General features: G+C 43.2%; 2 protein-coding genes across 3 annotated transcripts in view; one reads left to right on the top strand and one right to left on the bottom strand.

Annotated features, from left to right (window-relative positions):
• LOC119145849 (trihelix transcription factor PTL) overlaps nt 1–16,366 on the top strand; it is a 29,593-nt gene extending 13,227 nt beyond the window's left edge. For both annotated transcript variants that reach the window (XM_037382595.1, XM_037382586.1), the window contains 5 exons: nt 2,261–2,347; nt 9,103–9,174; nt 9,890–10,291; nt 11,721–11,786; nt 12,838–16,366. In XM_037382595.1, the coding sequence (XP_037238492.1) occupies nt 2,261–2,347; nt 9,103–9,174; nt 9,890–10,291; nt 11,721–11,786; nt 12,838–13,052 (842 nt within the window). In that variant the 3' untranslated portion in view covers nt 13,053–16,366. The remainder of the gene's footprint in view (nt 1–2,260; nt 2,348–9,102; nt 9,175–9,889; nt 10,292–11,720; nt 11,787–12,837) is intronic.
• PPAT (phosphoribosyl pyrophosphate amidotransferase) overlaps nt 1–22,106 on the bottom strand; it is a 54,121-nt gene extending 32,015 nt beyond the window's left edge. The window contains exon 1 of the mRNA XM_037382607.1: nt 21,951–22,106. Coding sequence (XP_037238504.1) covers nt 21,951–22,078 — 128 coding nt within the window. The 5' untranslated portion in view covers nt 22,079–22,106. The remainder of the gene's footprint in view (nt 1–21,950) is intronic.
• Nucleotides 22,107–22,362: the final 256 nt, after the last annotated feature.

Genomic DNA, 22,362 nt, shown 5'->3' with positions numbered 1-22,362 from the left:
CAAAGCCGCCGGGGGAGGCTGGGGCCGCCGTGAATGGCACTTTCCGGGCGAAAGATACCCATATTAAAACAGCCTGGAAATAAACCCGTGTTTAGTCGTTTTGACTGATGTTTTCTGTTTCACGGGATCGGTTTTGAGGGCAGTGAATTCCAGAAATCTGTTCGGAAGAGCCAAACTGTTTCAGTTAGCCCAGGCAGTAGCCAGCCATGCAAACTCTGTGGTGTGTGTGTACATTCCAGTGTGTCACTGTGCACACACAGGGGTGTCTGATTAAATACAAGGGCCAGGGAACAACAGCGGAGGTGAAAACAAGATTCTAGGGAATACCAGTAGCTTGATGTTCTTAAAAAATACCTACAGCAAGTATTTTGCTTCAAATGACTTTTCTTGTCATTATTTTGTAGGATTTTTGGTGCCCAGCGTACTTTACTGTATGTCCTTCTCAGAACAAATTCAGAACAAACTCATGACGCTGCCAGGGTAAATTTCTAAGCAAGGGCTTTTTAAAAATCTGTTGTTTAAGATCTTAAGTCAGTGCATACTGGGGCACTTATGTTGGCTTGAAGACTTACAGCTGTGTGCTTGGAATTTTAAAACATACAAAGTCAAAAGATAATGTTTTCATACATATGCCCCAGGCTGGTGTGAAGTAGAGTGTTTCAGAGAAGTGCAAAACTTCTTGATTATTCCGTGGCTCAGCCCAAGCATACAAACTCCTAACTGCATCCAAGTTGTCTGTATCCAGTCTCATAGATCTGCATGACAGAAGCAGCAGCAATTTTGCAAGCTGTTGGAGAGTAAACATAGGCCACACACTCCAAAATTTCCCTAGCTTTGACATTTCCTACTCCCCTTTTATACTAACAAAACACACACGAGAGTAAGGATTAGGTGACAAATTACTAATCTTGCCTCATGTGCCAGAACCCAGGATGGTGATAGTGACAGAGTGCCAAAAGAGAACAGAGCTTGTATCAGTCTGAGCGGGTAAAAGGAAAGACTGCGACAGCATGGCTCTGGTGGCCTTGTGAGCAATGCTTCAAACACAAAGTAGAGATTAAGCATATTTGCTGGCAACTGTCTATAGCTTCACTAAACAATGCGGACGGAGCCACTGTGTTTTATCCATGCCAGAAACCGTTGATGGTTTGTTCTGTTTGGCTCAGTCTTGCTCTCCTCATGCTCTCCCTCCAAAAACTCTGAACGGTGGCTTAGAAAAAAAAGCCAGGCTCCCTACCCACATTCTTGGCTCACTAAGAAAAAAAAAATAAATTAAAAGGCACATGATGCTGGTCACATCGTAAAGAACATCTGATGCAAACAAGGCCGTATTGATTTGGGGGGTAATTTTTAATAAAATGAATCTAGATTATGCTTTATTGCTCAATGTTTAGGGGAAATATTCTTGAATGGACTGAGAACAGTCTGGGAGCCAGAAACTGCTGTCATCGATCCGTGGTGTGGCCTTCACCATTTAATCTCTGTACTCCCTTGGGAATGAGGATCACAAAGACCACTTGCGTCATCCCCCAGTCCATCCCTCCCTCCCAGGGCTGAGGGGTGGAGCTGTCCCCCCCGAACACCATAGGGCCAATGGCAGAGGAGTGGAGGTCTCCTCCCCGTGGAGGGGAGCCCAGGGACACCTCTGTCACCTTGCCTGGGGCCAGGGCCCAGCTGTGTGATGTAAACCTTTTGCAGGGAGGATGCTCTCAGGACAGGCATTTAGTACTTTGTCTTTACTAGGCAGGCAGGCAGCCTTGCAGATCAGTGGTCCAGGCACAGCACCCTGATGCAGTGCCAGGACCCTCACCCCTTTTGGGGTTAATTCAGTGACTCATGGCATCAGTCGCTTGGAGTCTTCCAATAATTCCAGTATGTATTGAAGCACCCCTTAGGAAAGTCACTGTCTTGCCTGTTCTGCTGCATGGAGGGTCACCAGTTACTACATATCTTACAATTGCTCATCAGCGAACATTCTACAAATTCTGATCTAGGTTTAAATAACTTAAGATTTGGCACATTTAATCCATACACTTGTATTAGACAGCTGTTACATGGTGTTCTGGATTTATTTTTAAGTGCATACGCTCTGCTCTTAAACCCACAGCTGCAGGGAAATGGCAGCTTTAATGTATTAAGAGATGAAATCTTCAACAATAGTTGTCATTAATGGCATTCTTTAGTTGGTGGTTCCCAAGACATAACTCAAGACCTGTTTAGTTAATTAGAGCTCTGTAATTATTTTTATTTTTTTTTACAGAAATCTTTGAAGATGAGGGGGACTTTGCCCACTCCACTCCAGCAGCTCTGGAAACTACACAAATAAAGAAGGAGACGATTGACATAGGTAGGTCAAGACTGTGTCTTGATGGTTATAACAGCACATTCTACTTTACTGGGGACTGCAGATTTCTAAGGTTCTTATGTTATTTCCACACATTATACTCATTCTGCTTCTACGTTATGATAAAAACTGGGGTTTGTTTGATTTTATATTGCAAAAATGTATAAACACTTATTTCTCCTTCCCCCAATTAACAAAATCTTATTTTCCCAGACAACATACTCCTTATTATGCTAGATGTGGTAAATCTGCATTTGATTGTGACACAGATACTGTTCTTTTTCATATACAGTTGCTAGAGAGGATAAACTGGAGAGCTGAACAGCTGTCCAGAAACACTGAAAATTTTATACCTTATCTGTCTTTTCGAACTACTTCATGACAGTGCATTTAATTTCAGGCTACACTCTATCAAACAAGTGCCATAAATATTCTTAATTATTTTATAAGGAAAGTCGAAATCAGAGCCTCGGCAATATGTAGAAGTCATACATTCAATGACAAGTATTCAGAAGATTTTTTTTATTAAAAACATTACAATTTAACATTAGAATACAGTAGGGATATTAATCTTCTGGAATAAATGCACATAGAAACGATGGAAGGTCATGAAAAAAAGGCATCAGAGGAAATAGCAATGACACTGAAATTGTCCTGACATCCTCGAACAAAATATACTTTATGGTAGTGTTGTTTGTACTCAGAGGTTAATGGAAAGAATAAAAAATTCTATTATAATGATTATGTGAACAACAGGTTTTTTGCCTTTTACACTGAAAGTTTCTACCATAAAAATATTTCTATTGTATGCATCAGTATTTCTGTGATCCAGGCAAGAGCTTCCTTCTTGGCAGTTATGTTATCTGGAGTTTGGGTGTTGAGACACCCTATCCAATAGAGGTTTTACAACTGTTTGCATAGGTTGATCTTGATTATGAAAGACAACTGTATCGAGTATGACACCAAGGACAACATCAGAGCAATGCCATCACAGCAATGACACACAGCAACACAAGTTACACTGAGGATAAAGTAAAGCTGTGTCCCTGAAAGTTCAGAGACATAGCGAGGTCACACTAATGCAAAGAGAAGAGTTCATACACAATGACATAGAATAAAATGTCATGCAAATCAACTGACTGCCTTGTACACACAAAATCCCTGTTCCTGTCATGTGATATCCAATTGAGGATAGAAATCATGTAAGTCAGCAGTACAGGTGCTGTTGCCAAAGGCAGAAAGAGATTAGAGAGCCAGCATGGTTGAGAAGGGGAGCACATAAATGAGCGCCATGGGGTTTTTTGGTAATAGTTTTTTAAAAAATAATATCATTTAAGAGCCCAGGAGTAGACCTGCTGCTCCGTTTTGGCCCAAGGTTGTACTTCCAATAGCTGCAAATGTTAAAGGAAGATGCAAGAATTTTCTTAAGAGTTATAGGGCAGCCTATTAATGAAAACACACTTTTTTTCTGGCACTGCAAGTAAATCACACACATATGCTTATTAAGAGTATAATTTCTGATGTTAAGTTTTCCATAAGTATAAAATTTATTCCTGCATGTGGCTTCTGAAAAACAAGTATTTGCCAAATCACTTGAGAAAGCAAGTTATAAGGCAAATGTAAAAATTCTAAGTACTACTCTGTGCATATATTAGCAAGTACCATTATAGAAAGCACATCAAATGAACCTTGCTTATTTACCAACAATCTCTTATTTCTAACAGAGTCGAAACCATGCACTCAGTTTTTCAAAACATAGAAGGAATATTTACTTCTACCCTTTACCAAAAACTGTACTGAATATAGACGGTGTATGACATCCCCTACCAAACCAATGATGACTAATCTTTCTCTCCTTCCCAACCCAAAAAGTAATGTCACACAAAAGTGAACTTTCAGCCTCAGAGCAGTCCAAGATGAGGAAATGAGCCCAGAGTCAGCAAAGCTGGGTTTTGGTGTCCACACGTGATTTCAGTAATTCTGATGGGTCCTGAATTTTACTTCTAAAAGGAATAGTTTTTATGCTGTGAAAAAGCGCAAATCTATTATTGCCTCAGCTCTGCAGAGGGAGAAAAAGCTGGCATGTATACATGCAGAAAAATAATAGATCAATGTATCTATTCTGGTAGAGATGGGATTTTGAAGAGCACTCATATGCTGGTAGAATAAAAAATAGTTTTCCTGTCTTCCCTGTTTTGTCATTGAAGTCACATAGAATAGTTTTGGATAGAGCCATTCCTATATGTAGAAAGTGCAAGTTAAGCTGAGGCTGAAGACTTCGACAAAAGCCTTAATGAATTGTTTCCCATTTTTTCTTCTGCTTATGTTACCACCATCACAAAAGCTCTGTACCAGAGACTAGCCTTTCACCCAAAGGTAAACAAACACGGATGGCTGTCTCCCAAAAGAAGGCAAAATCCTGCAACCTTCCCCACAAAACCTAACATCCCTCCCTGCCCTCCCTCCCAGAATCGGGGAAAGGCACACCTTGAAGCCCAGCTTTGAAACCCACCATGGCAGCTTAAAATGGACTAAACCACTGGTTTTTTGTGGTCAAAAGGAGTCCTGAACAGAGGAGAACAAGAAGGAGTAAGGAGCAAAGGTCTCTTTTCAGTTCTCACAAAGATCTGAGACAAGCCCCACCAGCAGCATGCAATGCAGCTTGTACAGAATGACGCTGCGTGCAGGTGTGCGGGCAGGTGCCTGTGCCTCCCTCTCCCCATTGCACCCGCATCACATGCACAGCTCCCGGACTGGAGAGGGGGACAGTGGCCTTCTGGGGCCCCGGTCCCTGCTCATTTCATGACGGCAGTGGGGAGCACTCATGGCCCTGTGAAGGAAAGGCTGCAGCCCAGCCCTGTCAGGTGTCAGTTCATCCACAGGCATGTGCCCTTACAAATGGCACCCGAGCCTCGCCAAGCCTGGCCTACCTGCAGCACTTAAGAAAAAAATCTGGAAGGCACGCCTGTGCTAATCAGTGTATACAAACATGTTATGCAAATAGGCATATATGTGAGATACAAACCGTCAGTGTATGCCTACGTGTTTAATCAAGTGTTTTAAATCCATGTCATATCCACAGCTACCTTTTGGGGAATGCAGGGGCAGAGAGAAGGATAAGGCTTAGAAGAAATGCCAATAAAAACTTTGTTTAGGGGGGCGTGTGGCAGAAGACTTGTTCAGGAGACTCCCTGCTGAAGGGAGCAGCAGGCCCAGCACGCAGACCCGGCCCTGCTGCCTCCCTGGGGCCCGGGTTACAGCTGTGAAGGGGAACCCCGGTACAGCCCTCAGATTACTGTCCGTGATCGGTTTTTCAGGTGGGCAGCGATGAAGTCGCAACAAGAAGTCTGAGGGCAATCAAGAGAAACTGCAGAGCAACTGGTTAATGGATCAGGAGCACAAGCAGCGTTCCCCTCTGTCCTTCCAGTTGCAGGGAATGACGAGGGAAGAAACAGAAAGAGCCAGCTCCGAGCCTGGTGTCACCGGCAGAATTTTGGGGGTTTTGATCATGGGTGGGTTTACATGACACCAGGCCTGCTGGCAACAGACGGGGTACACCTGTCTCAGAGAGGGCAAAGGATCTTTGCACAGGCATTAGCAGGGCTCGTTGAAAGAGCTTTAAACTACATTTGAAGGGGGAAGAGGATAAAACCAGGCTTGCTAGAGATAAGCCTGGGGGCAGCACACCGATGATTGAGGGATGGTGTCCTAGCGAGGCCCTTTGGTCTGCCATTTCAGTGGAGGCAGGGGATAGAGATCCATGAGTCAGCAAAGACACAAGGGTTATTGATGTGTTAGAAACCATGGAAGGGCCTGAGAATGGTCACGTAGGAATTAGGGCTTCTCCCTCCAAAAAGTGGCAGGATCAATAACCCAGCTGAAGCGCACCTACACCAATGCATGCAGCATGGGCGACAAACTGGAGGGGCTGGAACCTATTGTGCAGCAGGAAACCTATGATATAGTTGCCATCATGGAAACATGGTGGGATGACTCACACAACTGGAGTGCTGCAATGGATGGCCATAAAGTCTTCACAAGGGACAGGCAAGGAACGAGAGGCTGTGGGGTAGCCCTGTATGTCAGGGAGTGTTGTGACTGTCTAGAGCTTAATGATGGCGATGATGGGGTTGAGTGTTTATAGGTAAGAATCAGGGGGGAAGGCCACCCAACCAGGATGAAGAGGCAGATGAAATACTCTATAAGCAGCTGGAGGAAGTCTCACAATTGCTAGTCCTTGTTTTTGTGGGGGACTTCAGCTTACCAAAAGTCTGCTGCAAATACATCAGAGAGGAAACAGTAGGAGGTTCCTGGAGTGTGTGGAAGATAACTTTCTGACATAGCTGGTGACCCAACTAGGGAAGGCATCCCACTAGACCTGCTGTTTGTGAACAGAGAAGCACTTGTGGGCGATGTGATGGTTGGAGGCCATCTTGGGCATAGTGATCATTAAATGAGTTTTCAATTCTTGGAGGAGTAAGAAGTGTGTGGTGGGGTGTGTCAGCAGAGCTGCTACCTTGGATTTCCAGAGAGCAAACTTTGGCCTGTTTAGGAGCCTGGTTGACAAAGTCACTTGGGGGGCAGTCCTGAAGGGCCATGGGGTCGAGGAAGGCTGGACATTCTTCAAGAAGGAAATCTTGAAGGCACAGGAGCAGGCTGTCCCCATGTGCTGAAAGACGAGCTGGTGGTGAGGAACACTGGCCTGGCTGAACAGTGAGCTTTGGCTGGAACTCAGGAAAAAAAGGAGTTTATGACCTTTGGAAGAAGGGGCAGGCAATGCAGGAAGACTACAGGGATGTTGTGAGGTTATACAGGGAGAAGATTAGAAGGGTCAAAGCCCAACTAGAACTTTATCTGGCTACTGCTGTAAAAGACAGTAAAAATTGTTTCTGTAAATACATTAGCAACAAAAGAAGGGCTAAGAAGAATCTTCATCCTTTATTGGATGTGGGGGGGAAACATAGTAACAAAGGATGATGAAAAGGCTGAGGTACTAAATGCCTTATTTGCCTCAGTCTTTAATAGTAAGACCAGTTGCCCTCCAGGTACCCAGCCCCCTGAGCTGGAAGACAGGGATGGGGAGCAGAATGAAGCCCCCATAATCCAAGGGGAAATGCTCATTGACCTGCTACACCACTCACACACAAGTCTATGGGGCTGGATGGGATCCACCCAAGGGAACTGAGAGAGCTGGTAGAAGTGCTCACTGAGGCGCTTTCCATGATCTATCAGCAGTCCTGGCTAAACAGGGAGGTCCCAGTTGACTGGAGATTAGCAAACCTGGCGCCCATCTACAGGAAGGGCCAGAAGGAGGATCTGGGGAACTACAGGCCTGTCAGCCTGACCGCCGTGCCAGGGTGGGTGATGGAGCAGATCATCTGGAGTGCCATCAGGCAGCACATGCAGCACAACCAGGGGATCAGGCCCAGCCAGCATGGGCCTATGAAAGGCAGGTCCCGCCTGACTAACTCGATCTCCTTCTATGACAAAGTGACCTGCTTAGTGGATGAGGGAGAAGCTGTGGATGTTGTCTACCTGGACTTTAGTAAAGCCTTTGACACCATTTCCCACAGCATTCTCCTGGAGAAACTGGCTGCTCAGGGCCTGGGCGGGTGTACGCTTCACTGGATGGAAAACTGGCTGGCTGAGCCCAGAGAACAGTGGTGGATGGAGCTACATCCAGCTGGTGGCCGGTCGCAAGTGGTGTTCCCCAGGGCTCAGTACTGGGGCCAGCTCTATTTAATATCATTGTCAACAATCTGGATGAGGGGATCAAGCGCACCCTCAGTAAGTTTGCAGATGACACCAAGTTGGGTGGGACTGCTGATCTGCTGGAGGGCAGGAGGGCTCTGCAGGGGGATCTGGACAGGCTGGACCGATGGGCCAAGGCCAGTGTATGAGGTTCAACAAGGTTCAGTGCCAGGTCCTGCTCTTGGGTCACAACAACCCCACGCAATGCTACAGGTTTGGGGAAGAGCGACTCGAAAGCTGCCTGGAGGAAAAGGACCTGGAGGTGCTGGCTGACAGCCAGCTGAACATGAGCCAGCAGTGTGCCCAGGTGGCCAAGAAAGCCAACAGCATCCTGGCTTGTACCAGAAATGGTGTGGCCAGCAGGACAAGGGCAGTGATCGTCCCCCTGTGCTCAGCAGCACTGGTGAGGCCGCACCTCGAACACTGTGTTCGGTTTTGGGGCCCTTATGACAAGACAGACACCGAGGTGCTGGAGCGTGTCCAGAGAAGGGCAATGGAACTGGTGAAGGGTCTGGAGCAGAAGTCTTATGAGGAGCAGCTGAGGGAACTGGGGGTGTCTAGCCTGGAGAAAAGGAGACTGAGGGGGAGACCTTAACACTCTCTACAGCTCCCTGAAAGGAGGTTAGAGCAAGGTGGGTGTTGGTCTCTTCTCCCAGGTAACAAGTGCCAGGTAATCAAATTTAGATATTAGGAAAATTTTTTTCACTGAAAGGGTTGTCAAGCATTGGTACAGGCTGCCCAGGGATGTGGTTGAGTCACCATCCCTGGAGGTATCTAAAAGACATGTAGATGGTTTAGTGGTGGACTTGACAGTCCTGGGTTAATGGTTGAACTCAATGATCTTAAAGGTCTTTTCCAACCTATACTATTCTATGATTAATGGGTTAGGCTAATGGATTATGACATTTTTAAGTGGATAGGCGTTACTTGCAGAGGATGACAATAATATTAGCACTTTATTGGTCTAAGTCCAAGTCTATTTTACTTAAATCTATGTATTTCTATAGATGATGATTCTATAAGCACTACCTCAGAAGACAGATCTTGTACGCCAGTAACAAAACGGATGGTCGGGACAGGTGAGTATTAATTTCCATGTATTTATTCTGAAATGAAATTGCATTGTAATTTCAGTACCAAAGCTGGACCAAGCAGATCTCTACTGTAAACATGGCTTTACTTTTCTACTTCTGACTCCAGTCTAGCTTTATCACTAAACTTAAAAATTAGTTTCAAAGCTCTGTTCCCTGTCATGAGCAAAACTTGCATTAATACTGTAGTTCAACTTTGCATTCTACATTTGTCTGATGAGCAGCATTTCCTACTTCTGAATACACAGATAAGATTTTTTTTCTTTGATTGAATCCCCAGTAACATTTTCATTTGCATGATATTTTGCCATGCCATTCTAATTTGACACCATACTGGAAAGCCATTTTATTATCAATACTGATATCTTGTTGCTTTAAAGCTTAAGGCGTATTGCTTTCCTTCATGCAGCGCTTGGACAGATCTGTCTTTAATTTGACAACAGCAACAAAATTACACTGACAAAATGTGGAAATTTAGATGCCTTAGAGAAACAAGAGGTTTCACTTGCTACATATTTTGCATACTTGAGAGAAATATAATCATGTATGATGTTAACACCATAAAGTTAAAAGATTTTCATAACAAGGGATTATTATAAACATTAATTAATCCCTCAGCTTGTTACAAAATCATTAGCTACAATTACACTTTAATGTATGTATATTCAGCAATACTCAGTTGTTGTTTCATTTATATTTTCAGACAATCACATCCCCTTGGAAGAAGCACAAAATCACTTTAAAGTTATTACAGTTAATGATACTGGAGCAGGAAAACACTGGAGTGATAATGAAGTCAGAGCTCTGATAAACATATGGTCAGATGAAAAGATACAACAAATGCTTGAAGGGGCCACGAGAAATAAAGAAATATTTGAGGAAATTGCCAGAAGGCTAATGAAACGTGGTATAGACAGAGATTGGAAACAATGTCGCACAAAGTACAAGAACCTAAAATATGAATACCGTGCGCTGCAGAAGGAAAATGAGCATCTTGGTAATCCCAGGAGAAAAATGAGATTTTACGATGAAGTTGACTGTATCTTAAGAAGACAGCCTCTGGGTCCCTCAGGCTGGGGATGTGAAAGTTCAAGTCTCCTATCAGGTACTAAAAACTTCAGTGATGAGATAAAGCACTTAAAATGAAAAAAGTTGCCTTGTTGACCTATGCTGTAGTGGTAAAATATGTGGCCAGAATGGGGAGGGAAAATAACTGAAGAACCTGTATCTGCATGGTCACGTAGGACATCTGCATTCATGAACGGAAATGGTCTTTGGAAGAATTTAGAAGTCAGAACATTAACAAAAAGTGAAAGCACCTGAAGCGTTCAATGTTATTGGAGAACCTTTGTGCTTTTGGAAGCTTAAGCGAGATACAGTGAAATGGTGCTAGAAAATGTGGCAGGTTTTAGAGGTGATATAGCAGGCATGTGAAATCTTACAGAGAGCTCCAAGTTCACACCATTTAAAACTGCAGAACTGTAACAGTCAAGCCAAGTGCAAGGACTCCAATAAAATTAAACTAAATTAAACATAGTCAAGAGAGAAGAATACAGGGCAGTGATGTTTATTTGAGCACTTGTAATTATTATATTAATTTTGCTAAAGTAGAATCAGTTTTCTAAAGAGTTTTTTTTTTTATTTTAGTATCAAAAGACCTCAGATCTAGGAACCAACAGCTCACCTTGTGTATGCTGTAAGGGTTCTCATGACTGGCCAGCTGCTCCAGCTCTCAGGTATACCTGCCCTTGCTCCAGGCAGATCAGATGCTCTTGTAGAAGCAACTTAACCACTGCAGCTTAGAGCTGAGTGAGTTATGGTAAACCAGAACTAATTCTGATTTTTCTCAATATATTAGATAATAATTTGCAATGTCGCAAATGTTAGTTGAGGACTTGAACCACTTCTGCAGCAAAGGCCAGATGGGCAGCTTGAACAGAAACTACTGGAGTCATCCTTAAGCCAGCTGTCCTCAGTCATGAATCGGAGCCCTAATGTGGTGTCCAAGGGCACCGTACGGTAATGCCATTAGCTGAGGCTGGAATGACATCCACACAGCCATAGGCTGACACCACTGCTTCTCATCTGCCTCATTCCTGTGCTCGATCATTCTTAAGACAGACATTTTCTTCCAAATCCAGAAACTGAAGATATTACTGCTCATTTCTGCTCTCCATGAATGGAATTTATCAACACCAAGAATGTTTGAGCCAGCCTGGCTGGTTTACATTTTAGCATGCTGGAAAAGGACTGTGTAGTCTGTGTTGCGAATGCTGATGCAGGAGACAGTAAAACAATAACCTTTCAGAAAAGAAGCTTTAGTAATGAAGCTGTTCAAGGGATCTGCCAAATAAATGTCTCCACCCAGATTTTGTGTGCCAACCAGTACCTGACTTTTCTAGAAGACTCTCATTGCTCCAGGTCACTTGTCCCAATGCATTTGCTTTTGTAGTATATAACTTTTTGGTGTATGACTGACTGTGCTTTGAGAATCACTGCAAAATACTGAAGTCACCTTGCTTTTCTCTTCTAAGTTTCAGTGGGAGATGTTACAGCAAACACAGGATCCTTGAGTATCAAGAGAAAAACATGGAATGATGGTAAGAGCCCCTGACTTTATAAAGCATCTATACATTGCTGTTGAATCGGATGCGAGCTTCTAGTTTCTAGTACTTGAGCAGTTAAAAAAAATAATCCTAGAACTTAACACCAAGCTCCATTTCTTCTCTCACCCTCAACAATGTGCAAAAGAAGAGTCCTGATAAAAATGTGGTCCTAAGGAAAACTGCAATTTCTTTATTTAGTCCTCATCCCTGGTATAAATGAGATAACATCAGAAAATACTTCTTTGATTTATAAGAATCAAGTACAAAGAAAAGAGAAAAAGATTTTTAATAGAAGATATCTTACCTGTGTTGCTTAGAGGAAAACAAGGACAGTATCACAGTCATGATTGTGGTTTCCCGATATTATACTATGTGTCAGTAAATGAGAAATTACATGCTTAGACATATAATGTGTACCATGTAGTGTCTAACGTGTTGTACAAGGGAAAACAGGTTAAGACAGCTATTCCAAAGAGAAGATATGATGCAGAATCATTGAGAGAAAAATTAAGGGATGGATAGAAATATGCAGCATGTGATCTGATATAGGAAAGATCAGGAGCTTATTTTTATTCCTGGCAGAATTGTCAGGCCCTAAACAATCAAAAAGTCCAACAATGAGGGACGACAAACTTGGTTTTTTAGGAAGCTCACCCCTATTTTTAATACTAAAACGATGTCTTGTCTACAGACAGATCTGAACACCACAACACTTCTGCATTCAACCCGCCCAGGCCACCATCATAAACTACTAACAGGACTAACTCTATGTGATTAAATATACTTTCATTATTGCCTGTTGGATCAGTACATCTTGCAGAAGGCAGTAGCTAGGCAAAGCTGAAAGTTTTAAATATCAGTGATTTTTACAAGGTCTGTTCCATTCCTACTCGCTGTTATACAATGACCCCTTACACAACACCAGCAAGGCAACAAAGAGCATAACAGAAGGACAGCATTAGGAAAATCTAGCTTGTGCTAAACTTCAGTGTCAGCAGTTCATTGACTTGTGCACTCTAACTACATATTTTGCTTTTGTCCACAGAGGTGTCGCCTGTTCCACTTAAGAAAAGTGCTTCTGAAAACACCATATTCCACTTCCAAAAACTATTAACAGAGAGAGTGCACACAGTAACAGAAGGCAAAAACTTACTGTTAGAAAGGCTTTGTAAGCAGGAAGAAATGCAAGACCTCAACAGAACACAGCTGTATGCTGATCCGTCAGCCATACAACAGGTTGGTTTAATGAACTTTCTATAAAATTAGCATGCAAAGAGATTCTCTCAGATAGTAAGAAAGTAAATAAGACTTATTTATGAGTGTAGGTCACCCACACGAGTACATGCTTGCTCCCCTTCAATATATTCACTTTCAGTCATTTAAACAAGTTATCATCATAATCCTTAACTATGAGCTTTTAGCAGTGACATCAGTTAGTCTGATAGAAGATGTAACTTCTGCGTACATGCCTCGACTCACCTACATGCCACAATTAACAGGCTTAATTGAAAGAAAATAATAACTTTGACTGATGAAGGAAAACATGTAGTTAAAATTTCATCTCATAATTTCCAATTACCATCTCTATGACCTTCCTAGCAAGTTAGTCCTCTGCAATTAACCAAACAGCTGAAGCCGTAAGAGAACAACTTCTTGGTTAGGCAAGGCTGGTGGGGAAAACATACCACCTAATTCCTTTATCAGCATTTACCCTCCTCCTGGCCTCTCCACCTGCCTGTGCTAGGGTGGGGGACCATCCCCATCTGCCTGCTGAAGGTATTGTGCTGTGCAGAAATGAACTTGAGAATTCAATGAGCCAGAAAGAAAGTACACAAAGTCGCTGCCCACCTAGAAGGGGCAGGCATGGGTTCTGGTCCCTGGACAAGGGGTCTGCCTTGTCCAGTAACCAAAAGTACAAAAACCATAGAAACAGTGCAGGGAACAGTGACGTGGTAAGTGACAAATGCCATGCCACAACTAACCACACTTTGCAAAATCCTACTAGCCACCACTACTTCATTTTGTGATTGTGTAAGTAATAGCCTGCACTGCCTGCAAGGCATGCTTATCTAGGGGTTTGCTTTCAGTGTCTTCAAGCAAAACAACTCAGTTCTGGATCTCAGTCATGTCTGGGCATAGACTTACACAACCCTGCCAAAGCTAGGTCAGTTCTGGGCACACACAGGGGCACAACTGAAGTCAAATAGTCAAGTCCTTACTGCAGCAGCAACAGCCGCCAGCTTTTTTTACACAGAGGCCTAAATTCCACCCAAGTCTCTCTTTACAACATCTTACACAAAAATGTTACTGGATATAGTGCTTTGTTTCCTGCTGTATGGTTAATTATTGTCTTATTAAATCATTTATGAGAGACATTATGAAGGTAAATAATTTTCACCAAGGTAGATGTTGTCTGCCATTTGACTAGCATTTTTGAAACAATTCTGAGAAGTCAGAGAAAGATCCCTAGAAAATCAGTTTTTTGATCATATTCATTTATACAGTGACACAGATTTACTATTCTTCCAGTGTATGTTTATATACTACTTTTCACATTGGTTTCTCAGTACAAACCTTCTTTGACTTGTAATACTAGCAACACTGTGAGCTTAAAAATCTTTCTCCTCTTTTTGCAATGAGTTGATTGGAAGATACACATCTTGAACTTGCGTTATATTACTTGCATAGAGAACTGCTGTCTTTGGTAGGAGAACAAGGGATCTGTCCCTGCCATCATGGCAGTCAGGTATCCTTCTAGAACATGCCGAGCCAGCTGAAGACCTCACCATTCCTAGCAGTACTAATATCACAGGTTACTCCTTCCACCTGTGAACCAGAAAAAATGTACTCCAGTACATTTAAACAGTTTAGTTCCATTTTGATTCAAATTAAGTTTTTAAAAATACTTTTTTTTTTTTTTAATTTTAAAATAAAATAGTATGGATCACTTATATCTTCTGCTCTACCTGCTGTGTTCCATGAGTGCAAGGCTGAAGTTGATTTGATAACTCATTGCAACAAGAAGATCCCTTTTTCTCCATGCTACTCTGAACAGTCCAATGCTTGCTGGATCCCCTATAAACCAGTTCAGCTCACTAACCTGACAAAAGACTAGCCCAGCTGGGAAAAAAAAAAAAGTGCAGATGGTTTTCTGTGTGATTTGGAGCAGCCCAGCAAGTTCTCAGCTGTGCTAGGCCTAGGTTTGAGCAGCTCAAAGGTTGTTTTTGTTGCAGTATGACTCCCTCTCAGAAGCAAGGCTAACCTGAGGGAGGCAGTTGGAACTGCAAAGACAAACTGCACTTAAAATGCGATGCACAAGGATCCCAATCTTTCCAAAACTTTTCTGTCATTCACTACAATGTCCCCCCAAAAACTTGCTCCCATAAAATAAAAAAGTAAAGACTTAATTTTATTCATTAAAATAAGTAGATCTTTCAAGAAATATGTATCTGGTTTTAAATGCTGTTGTTAAGGTGAGAACTGCATAAAAACACTGAGGCAAAGGACTGTCTAAATTCTTAGTAGGTCAGAGCAGAGAACTGCAGAGCACACTTGGCTTGGAAACTGTTCATATCAACACTAGAGGGTAGACATGAAGCAAGAACAGAAAAAAACCTCAAGTAGCTTTCCAAGTAAAAGTTTTTTTCTCAAAAAACTTTCCAGAGAGCGGGATTTACCTCACAAACAAACGTTCAAAGAAGGTGGACTTCCCCTTGTGTGGGATTCCACTTCTATTCGGCTTTGTGACTGGAAAGCATAGCTAGCTTTTTGTAATTGTTTTGTCAGAAGGCTATCTGCTTTTTCCCTGCTGTTCACATTTATTTTCAGTCAAAGATGGTAAGAGATGTCAAGTGCATGGGGAATTTAGCATCATCAAATATTTATGTGCTACTCCCATTTATACAGATAACAATTCATTTACTTGAATATGTAGGATGCTGAGATAGATAAATCAAAGTGGCATCAAGACCTTTCTTCACTGCAGTTGTAACTTACGATTCCACATCACTTTTTGCTTAGAGGCAAAATAACATGAATGTTGCACATTTAGGATTCCAGTTGTCAGGAGCTGTGGGCTGTCTCCTTTTGACAGCATCTCCCAGAGTAGTGACAATGGGCTAAATACAATGTGACTAGAGAGAAGGATTTCTCAAAAAAAGTCCCCTTGAAAATAGCATTAATCCAACTTGTCCTCCCAGTGTATTTTTATATCCACTTGAGCTTGTGCTGTGGCTCTGCTCTGTTGACAGCTTTACATTTATTACAGCCACACAATATTTAGTCTAGGCACCCTTATGGGCAAGTTAAGTGGAACTTGGGACACTGTCTGACATATGCTAAACGGTTATGTGTGAGAATACTACCATAGGACTGACAGGGTTTGGGGACGAGAGACCTTCTTAAGACATAGATCCACAACATGGTTCCTTTTTACAGAAAGGCCAGACCAATCTGTTTCCATGTATTTTCATGCTGCTGGGAATCTTAATATAAAGTACATCATGAAAATGATTGAGCTTAAAAATCAAAACCAACACTGAGTAATTACGGCAGGAGCAGCAGTCCTGTAAAAACCAAAGATCTTTGCTCTTCTCCCTCAAATATCTGCACTATTACCAAGGAGCCAGATTACTGTGAGGACAAATCTGACTCCTCCCCAGTGGCAAATGGAGATACTGAAATTTTCAAGGTGTGGCAGATAAATGGAGCAATCACCACTCTGACCTATATTTAAAAGTTCCATTCTTCTCTAAAGCACACTCATTCACTGAGATGAATGGGTCACTCTACATGTCTCAGATAGGGCTGTTACCCTGGAAAGTCCTCTGAATGCCCCATTTAGATTATTTCCTGGTAGACCAAACTATATTTGGGCCAAATGCCTGGAGAATGAGCTTCAGGGAACAGAAATGCTTGCATTCATGTTGGATCCACAAGCTCTGTCAGCATCACTGTTGGCCTAAAAAACTCTCCCTCCACACTCTCAGCCTTTGTTCCTTCTAGCAGCAAGGTCTCCTTTGTGTTGGCACTAGCACTCACATGGCCAAGTGGTTAACCGACTGACAGAACTGATTTAAATTAAAACTACACTAACTAATAAAAAGCCCCTCCAAACAACCCTGCTTTTTTAAGTTCGGGGAAAGTAGTGTAAGACATGGCAGAAAGAGCAGCCAAGGCAATTTATTTGAACTGAACTACCCAGCAGGAACGTCCCATGCTGTGTACAACCCTCCCTCCGTTCATTAGGCTCAAATTTAAGGTATGGGCAAACAAGCCAACAGAGCAATCCCGTGAAAATTACTGGAGAGCTGTGTCATGCCTACATGGATGATGTAACTACAGTCAACGTGAAGAAAAATGAACAGTCTCACCCCAGCTAAGGCTAGGTTAATCTAATGGAAAGTCTGTTGGTCACAATAAACATTAAGGGCTGCCTCCAAAATGTCCTCTTGTATCTACATTTTGGCACCACTTCCCTCCTGGTTTTTCCGCTCGTTTCATTCCAGTTGGTTACTCCACATCCAGAGATAAGAGCTGTGACTGAACTGCATTCTGTGACATGTACATCTCAGAGATTTGAACTCGGTTAGAATGGAAATCTGGCTTATCTTCACTTTCCAAAAAAGAGCATGCAGGAACCTGAGCTCTGCAGGAAGTTATGTGAGACAGCCAAGTGGCTATAACAGCTCACCACAGCAAAAAAGTCTTGCTGCCTATCTCTTCCTACAAGAGTAAGCTTTATGGCATGTAATTAAACCGGGCTGTTGGCACCTAGCAGCACAGAATGCCCTATAAATGTAAACCAAGATAGAACAAAATGATAAAAAGCGGTAACTCTATCCACATTCATTCTGTGTCTCTGAAAGTAATCGAAAATGTTTTACCAGCACATACAGCATGAATGTTCTGCTAAAACAGCATACAGACTCAATCACTAGCTAGGCAGACATCTTACCCAGTATATTCCATAGAAAATTTACATAAAAATATGGTTAATTACAAAATTTGGCATTTAGACAGTTAAAACATTTAACACTGCAGTTCTTGCATCTGGGGATGGGGGATCTGCTGAACCTATAACGGGCTCTTGAGATGAAGAGATAAATATGTTACATACCAAATTACCAGGATCATTACCTGTAGCATGCCTATGTTACTCAGAAAATACCCATCCAAATACTATTGCATTTTAAAGCTTTTTGTCTGAAAGATTCACCGTGTAAGAGAGGGTACTAATAGCTTGCTAAATAGGCTTTTAAAAAAAATCGATCATGTAGCCAAGAGGTTGTATACAAAACGTAGATGAGCACTTTCATTATGCTATATTGAGTGTAGATATTTGGAAGGATGGCTAATGGGAAGCCATCAGTCATTTTACTAGATTGAAAGAGAAGTAAGAATTCTTAACTTATATTGCTGATTATTTGGGTTCTGTTGTGTGGGTTTTAATAGTGGACAGTAATAAAGAAGGTATCAAAAAAGCATGCTGGCTGAACCTCCACTCTTCATTTACTTTGATTCTCATTAACAAATTCCATACGTAGACCCAGCTGAGATGGTATGAGGAGTATTCTCTGACTTTACAGACTTGCACAGAAGCCTTTTAAAGACCTCTTCTAAAAATCAGTACAAAGCTGGATACATTCAGATTTCAGTACACAGCATTGCTGCCAAAAATATTTTCCCGGGAATTTTGCAAAAAGTTAACAAAACTCACACTTGTTCCAAGATTAACTTTGCAAATTTGTCCTGGTCAAGGACTCAAATGACGTTTAATAGATTTGTAACTCAAAGTACTACTCCTCCCTCTCTCACCGCCCCCAAGAAAAGTCGTCTCCTTACCAATATCCTCTTGACTTTATTTTGGCATAGTGTCAGTGGATTTTGCACTGACTTCTCTGGATTACAAATGGTAAAGATGATTTAGAAGATCCACTTTAAAGCCTTGTTAATGTTGACACCAGAGTAACAGCGTTAGTTTTAGAAGCTTTAAAGTTTCAAACATAAAGAGAATTCACTAACGTAGCTGTAACATGTGTTAAAACCAGATGTTTTAACTTTGAAGAAATCACTTCAAAATGGTCTCAAATTGGCACAATGTTCTTAGTGTGTGGAAGGACTTGATTAGCCAGTGAGTAGGAATATACTAGGTTTCAGTTTAATTCACAGATCACCATTATAAACGCCAATAAAAAGCCATGTTGCAACTTCTGCTACAAAGGAGTGTGAATTTAAGCCTCAACAATCTAGCAGCCCCTTTTGAATTAAAAACAAAACAAAAAAATCTGTTAAAGTTGTCGCTTATATCAAGATAGTGAAATTCCAAGTCTATCTTTTATCTTTCATGATATGCCTACTTGTGGTCCCACTCCAGAACCTTGCTTACAAAATACACACCAGTTTTTCATGCAGAATAATTTCAGTGCAACAATGAGCACCACTCAATCACACGCTGTTGAATACATGCTTAAGCGGTTTGGTGGTTTGATCCAGCACGCGGAGTTTCAAGTTTTCAGTTACAAACATCCTCACCACCAAAGTAAATCTCTCCAGTGCCGTAATGTCTTTTTAACACTGTAATACAAACTACCAACTCATTTTAGGCCATTTATCAGAAACAGCAAAGTCCTTCACATTGCTGCAACCAGCTATATCAGAACATAAAGCACAAAGAACTTACATGTTTTTGTGGCACGTAACAAATATTCTGGATCTTTATGTATATAGATAATATTTCAAAGATTAGAAAATCTAGCATGTTCCCAACAGCTGCATCTTCTTTATGGGTCAGTCATCTCAGAAATGCAGTTTGATACAATGCCATGCCTGAATATTCTGATTTTTTAATTCTAAGATGATTTAAGGGCCAAATTCTGTAATTTGATTTATTGCACAGGACTAATTTGCATATAAAAGAATATGCTTATGGGTATCTGAGGCCAATAGTCATTACCTGAACATCCTTACTAATCTGAAGGTGACATCTAAGGACTGTTATTTTCCAGTGGCCAATCAACTATCTGCCAGTCCCTTAGGCCTGACAGGGACTGTCCATTAATATTTACCATACCTCTTCCATATTTACTTATTTTCAAAAGGATACAGTTAAGAGACACTTCTTAGTTTTTAAGTTTAAAAAGAACAGGCTTGATGAAATTTACTGATACAGTTAATGTGAAATCTTAATTCTGGTTTTCAAGTAAGATTCCAAAGAGAAGAAAAACTAGCTGTTATCCTATTACTTCCTGATAGAGATGTCATCTCTTCTACACCTCAGAGCAGGAAAAATGGAAAGAGGTTAGAAAGAAACATTAAAGAAGGAAATGGGAACATTACCACCTCAGCTATTTAATAGAATTTTATTGAGTGATTGCGAAGGTATACCTAATTGAACAGACTGTTTCACTTTACAGATGCAATAACGTTTATGTCTCTTAAGAAAGCGTCCCTTAAAAAATTTGACAGTTACTGAGTTCGATCAGAACTGGAAGTAGTGCATGCATGCCTTTAGGTGTGTATCTGCCTGTAAAACTTGAGAATGGCTTACAGTTTCAATGGCAACATTAATATTACTATCTACAGTTGTGTCCTCCACAGGGAAAATTTGATATTAAAGAGCTCATGGAAATCAAATATACTTGTCAAGTGCCCATCAGAAAAAAAAAAAGAAGAATATGTGTACTAAAAAATCATGAAAAAAGGTTGCAATGAAAATTGAGATAATTAAGATGCAAAGAAATGAGAAGACAGCAATCATTTTATTTCCAACTAAGAAACCTCAGGTCCACCAGTGCAACTCTGTAAGCACACGTGAACTAAGATTTTTTTCCAGCCTCTTCATAGAAAAATGGCGCAACCTAAAGTGAGACTACTGATTACATGGCTTTGTTGTTCCTTTGCAGCTCTATCGCTTCCAGTAAGACCATTTTTGATGGACACTGGCAAATATATATAGTTTATGAATGAGACACCTGCAACCCAAAGAAAATTATTAGTATATGAGCGTCATGTAGGGATGCAGCATTTTACCAGTAAGAATGTATGAAACTTAGCTGTAATAAACAGAAAATGTCAACGTAAACAATTTTCCATTGTTGGTCCAAAACAGTTTCAGAGCAACCTTTACATGTATGTGACCTCAAAAATACAGAGAACATAGGATTTTATCTTTCAGTGCATGTGTACTTAGACAAGCCCACTTGCCCAGTCCGTCAGGAATGCGCTTATTTAGCCCACGTGTGCAAATGAAGTTAAGCATGCTATATAGAGGTATGGTATATAGAGGTGTTCGTGTTACAGCAGCCTAGCGAGTACCACAGAACTAGCCTGTTGGGCGGAGCATGTGTTCCCACAAGGATACACCTTTCTGCCACCACTGAAAAAAATGATTAGCCTATGTCAGCGCACAGCATTATGACTTTGTATACCAAAGGGAAGCAGAACCCAAACTTCACTCTGCAGCCCTGCATCCCCGTGGATCACCGTGAAGCTAGTCTGTGTTACATCGCCGTAGGCGTGTTAGGTAGAACGTACGTTTCGTTGGATCCTAGTGATGGATCTAAACGACTACGGCTAGTAGGAGCCTAAAACTGCCTAAGCCCCACGCCGTGTCGGCAGTCTCGAACTGCGTGAATTACACACTTCACGTCAGCATCCCGAGTAACGCCAAGCACGACGGGCGGGCCCCGCCGCGGCGCGGCAGGGTCGGGTCGGCGGCAGCCGGTGAGGGGGACGCAATCCCGCCGCCCGGTTGCGCGGCCGCGCCGCGGGCTCCGCGCACAGAGACCCCCGGGCAGCGCGGGACGTGCGGCCGCCAGCAGGAGCCGATGCCACTTAAGTGAGATGCAGCCGAGGTCCAACGCACGTCCGAGCGCTGCTGCTCGGCGGGGCGGCCCGGGAGGGTGGGAGGCGGCGGGGGCGTTCCTTGCGCTTCGCCGCCGGGATGCTGCCGGGGCGCCCCGCCGGCGCGGAGCGGGAGGACGGGACGGGACGGGACGGGACGGGACGGAGGGGGCTGACCCCCGGCCGCACCGCTCCCCTCCCAGCCCGCTCCTGCCGCCGGCGGCACGTGCCGGCGCGGGTCCCCGACCACCCCCGGGGCTGCCGCCGCGGAGACGCCGGGTCGGGACGGCGGCCCCGTGCCCCCCGCCCCCTTACCTGTGCTGCAGCCCCACCAGCCCCAGCGTGATCACATGGGGCACGTCCAGCTCCGTCGGCCACACGCCGGAGGCGATGCAGCCGAACACGCCGCACTCCTCCCGGATGCCCAGCTCCTCCAGCTCCATGGTGCGGGCGGCACGTGGCGGCGGGTGGCCCCGGACCCCCTCCCGCTCCCGGTCCCGCTCCCGGTCCCGCTGTGGCGGCTCCCGCGCGCTCCTACCGGCGCCGCGCGCAGCCTACAGCGCCGCGCCGCGCGGGGCCGCCGGTAGCCTGCCCGTGCGGCCTCTCATTTACATACGGGGGGGCCCCGGCCCCACACCGCCGCCTCGCCCGTCCCCTCCCCGCCCCTGCCCCGCTCCCCGCCGGGCCCGCGACCCCGGGCCCGCCGCCCCCGCCGGGCGCCACAAGC

This window comes from Falco rusticolus, chromosome 1, assembly GCF_015220075.1.
Source record: "Falco rusticolus isolate bFalRus1 chromosome 1, bFalRus1.pri, whole genome shotgun sequence".
Lineage (NCBI taxonomy): Eukaryota > Metazoa > Chordata > Aves > Falconiformes > Falconidae > Falco > Falco rusticolus.
This window is presented reverse-complemented; position numbering and strand designations above follow the sequence as displayed.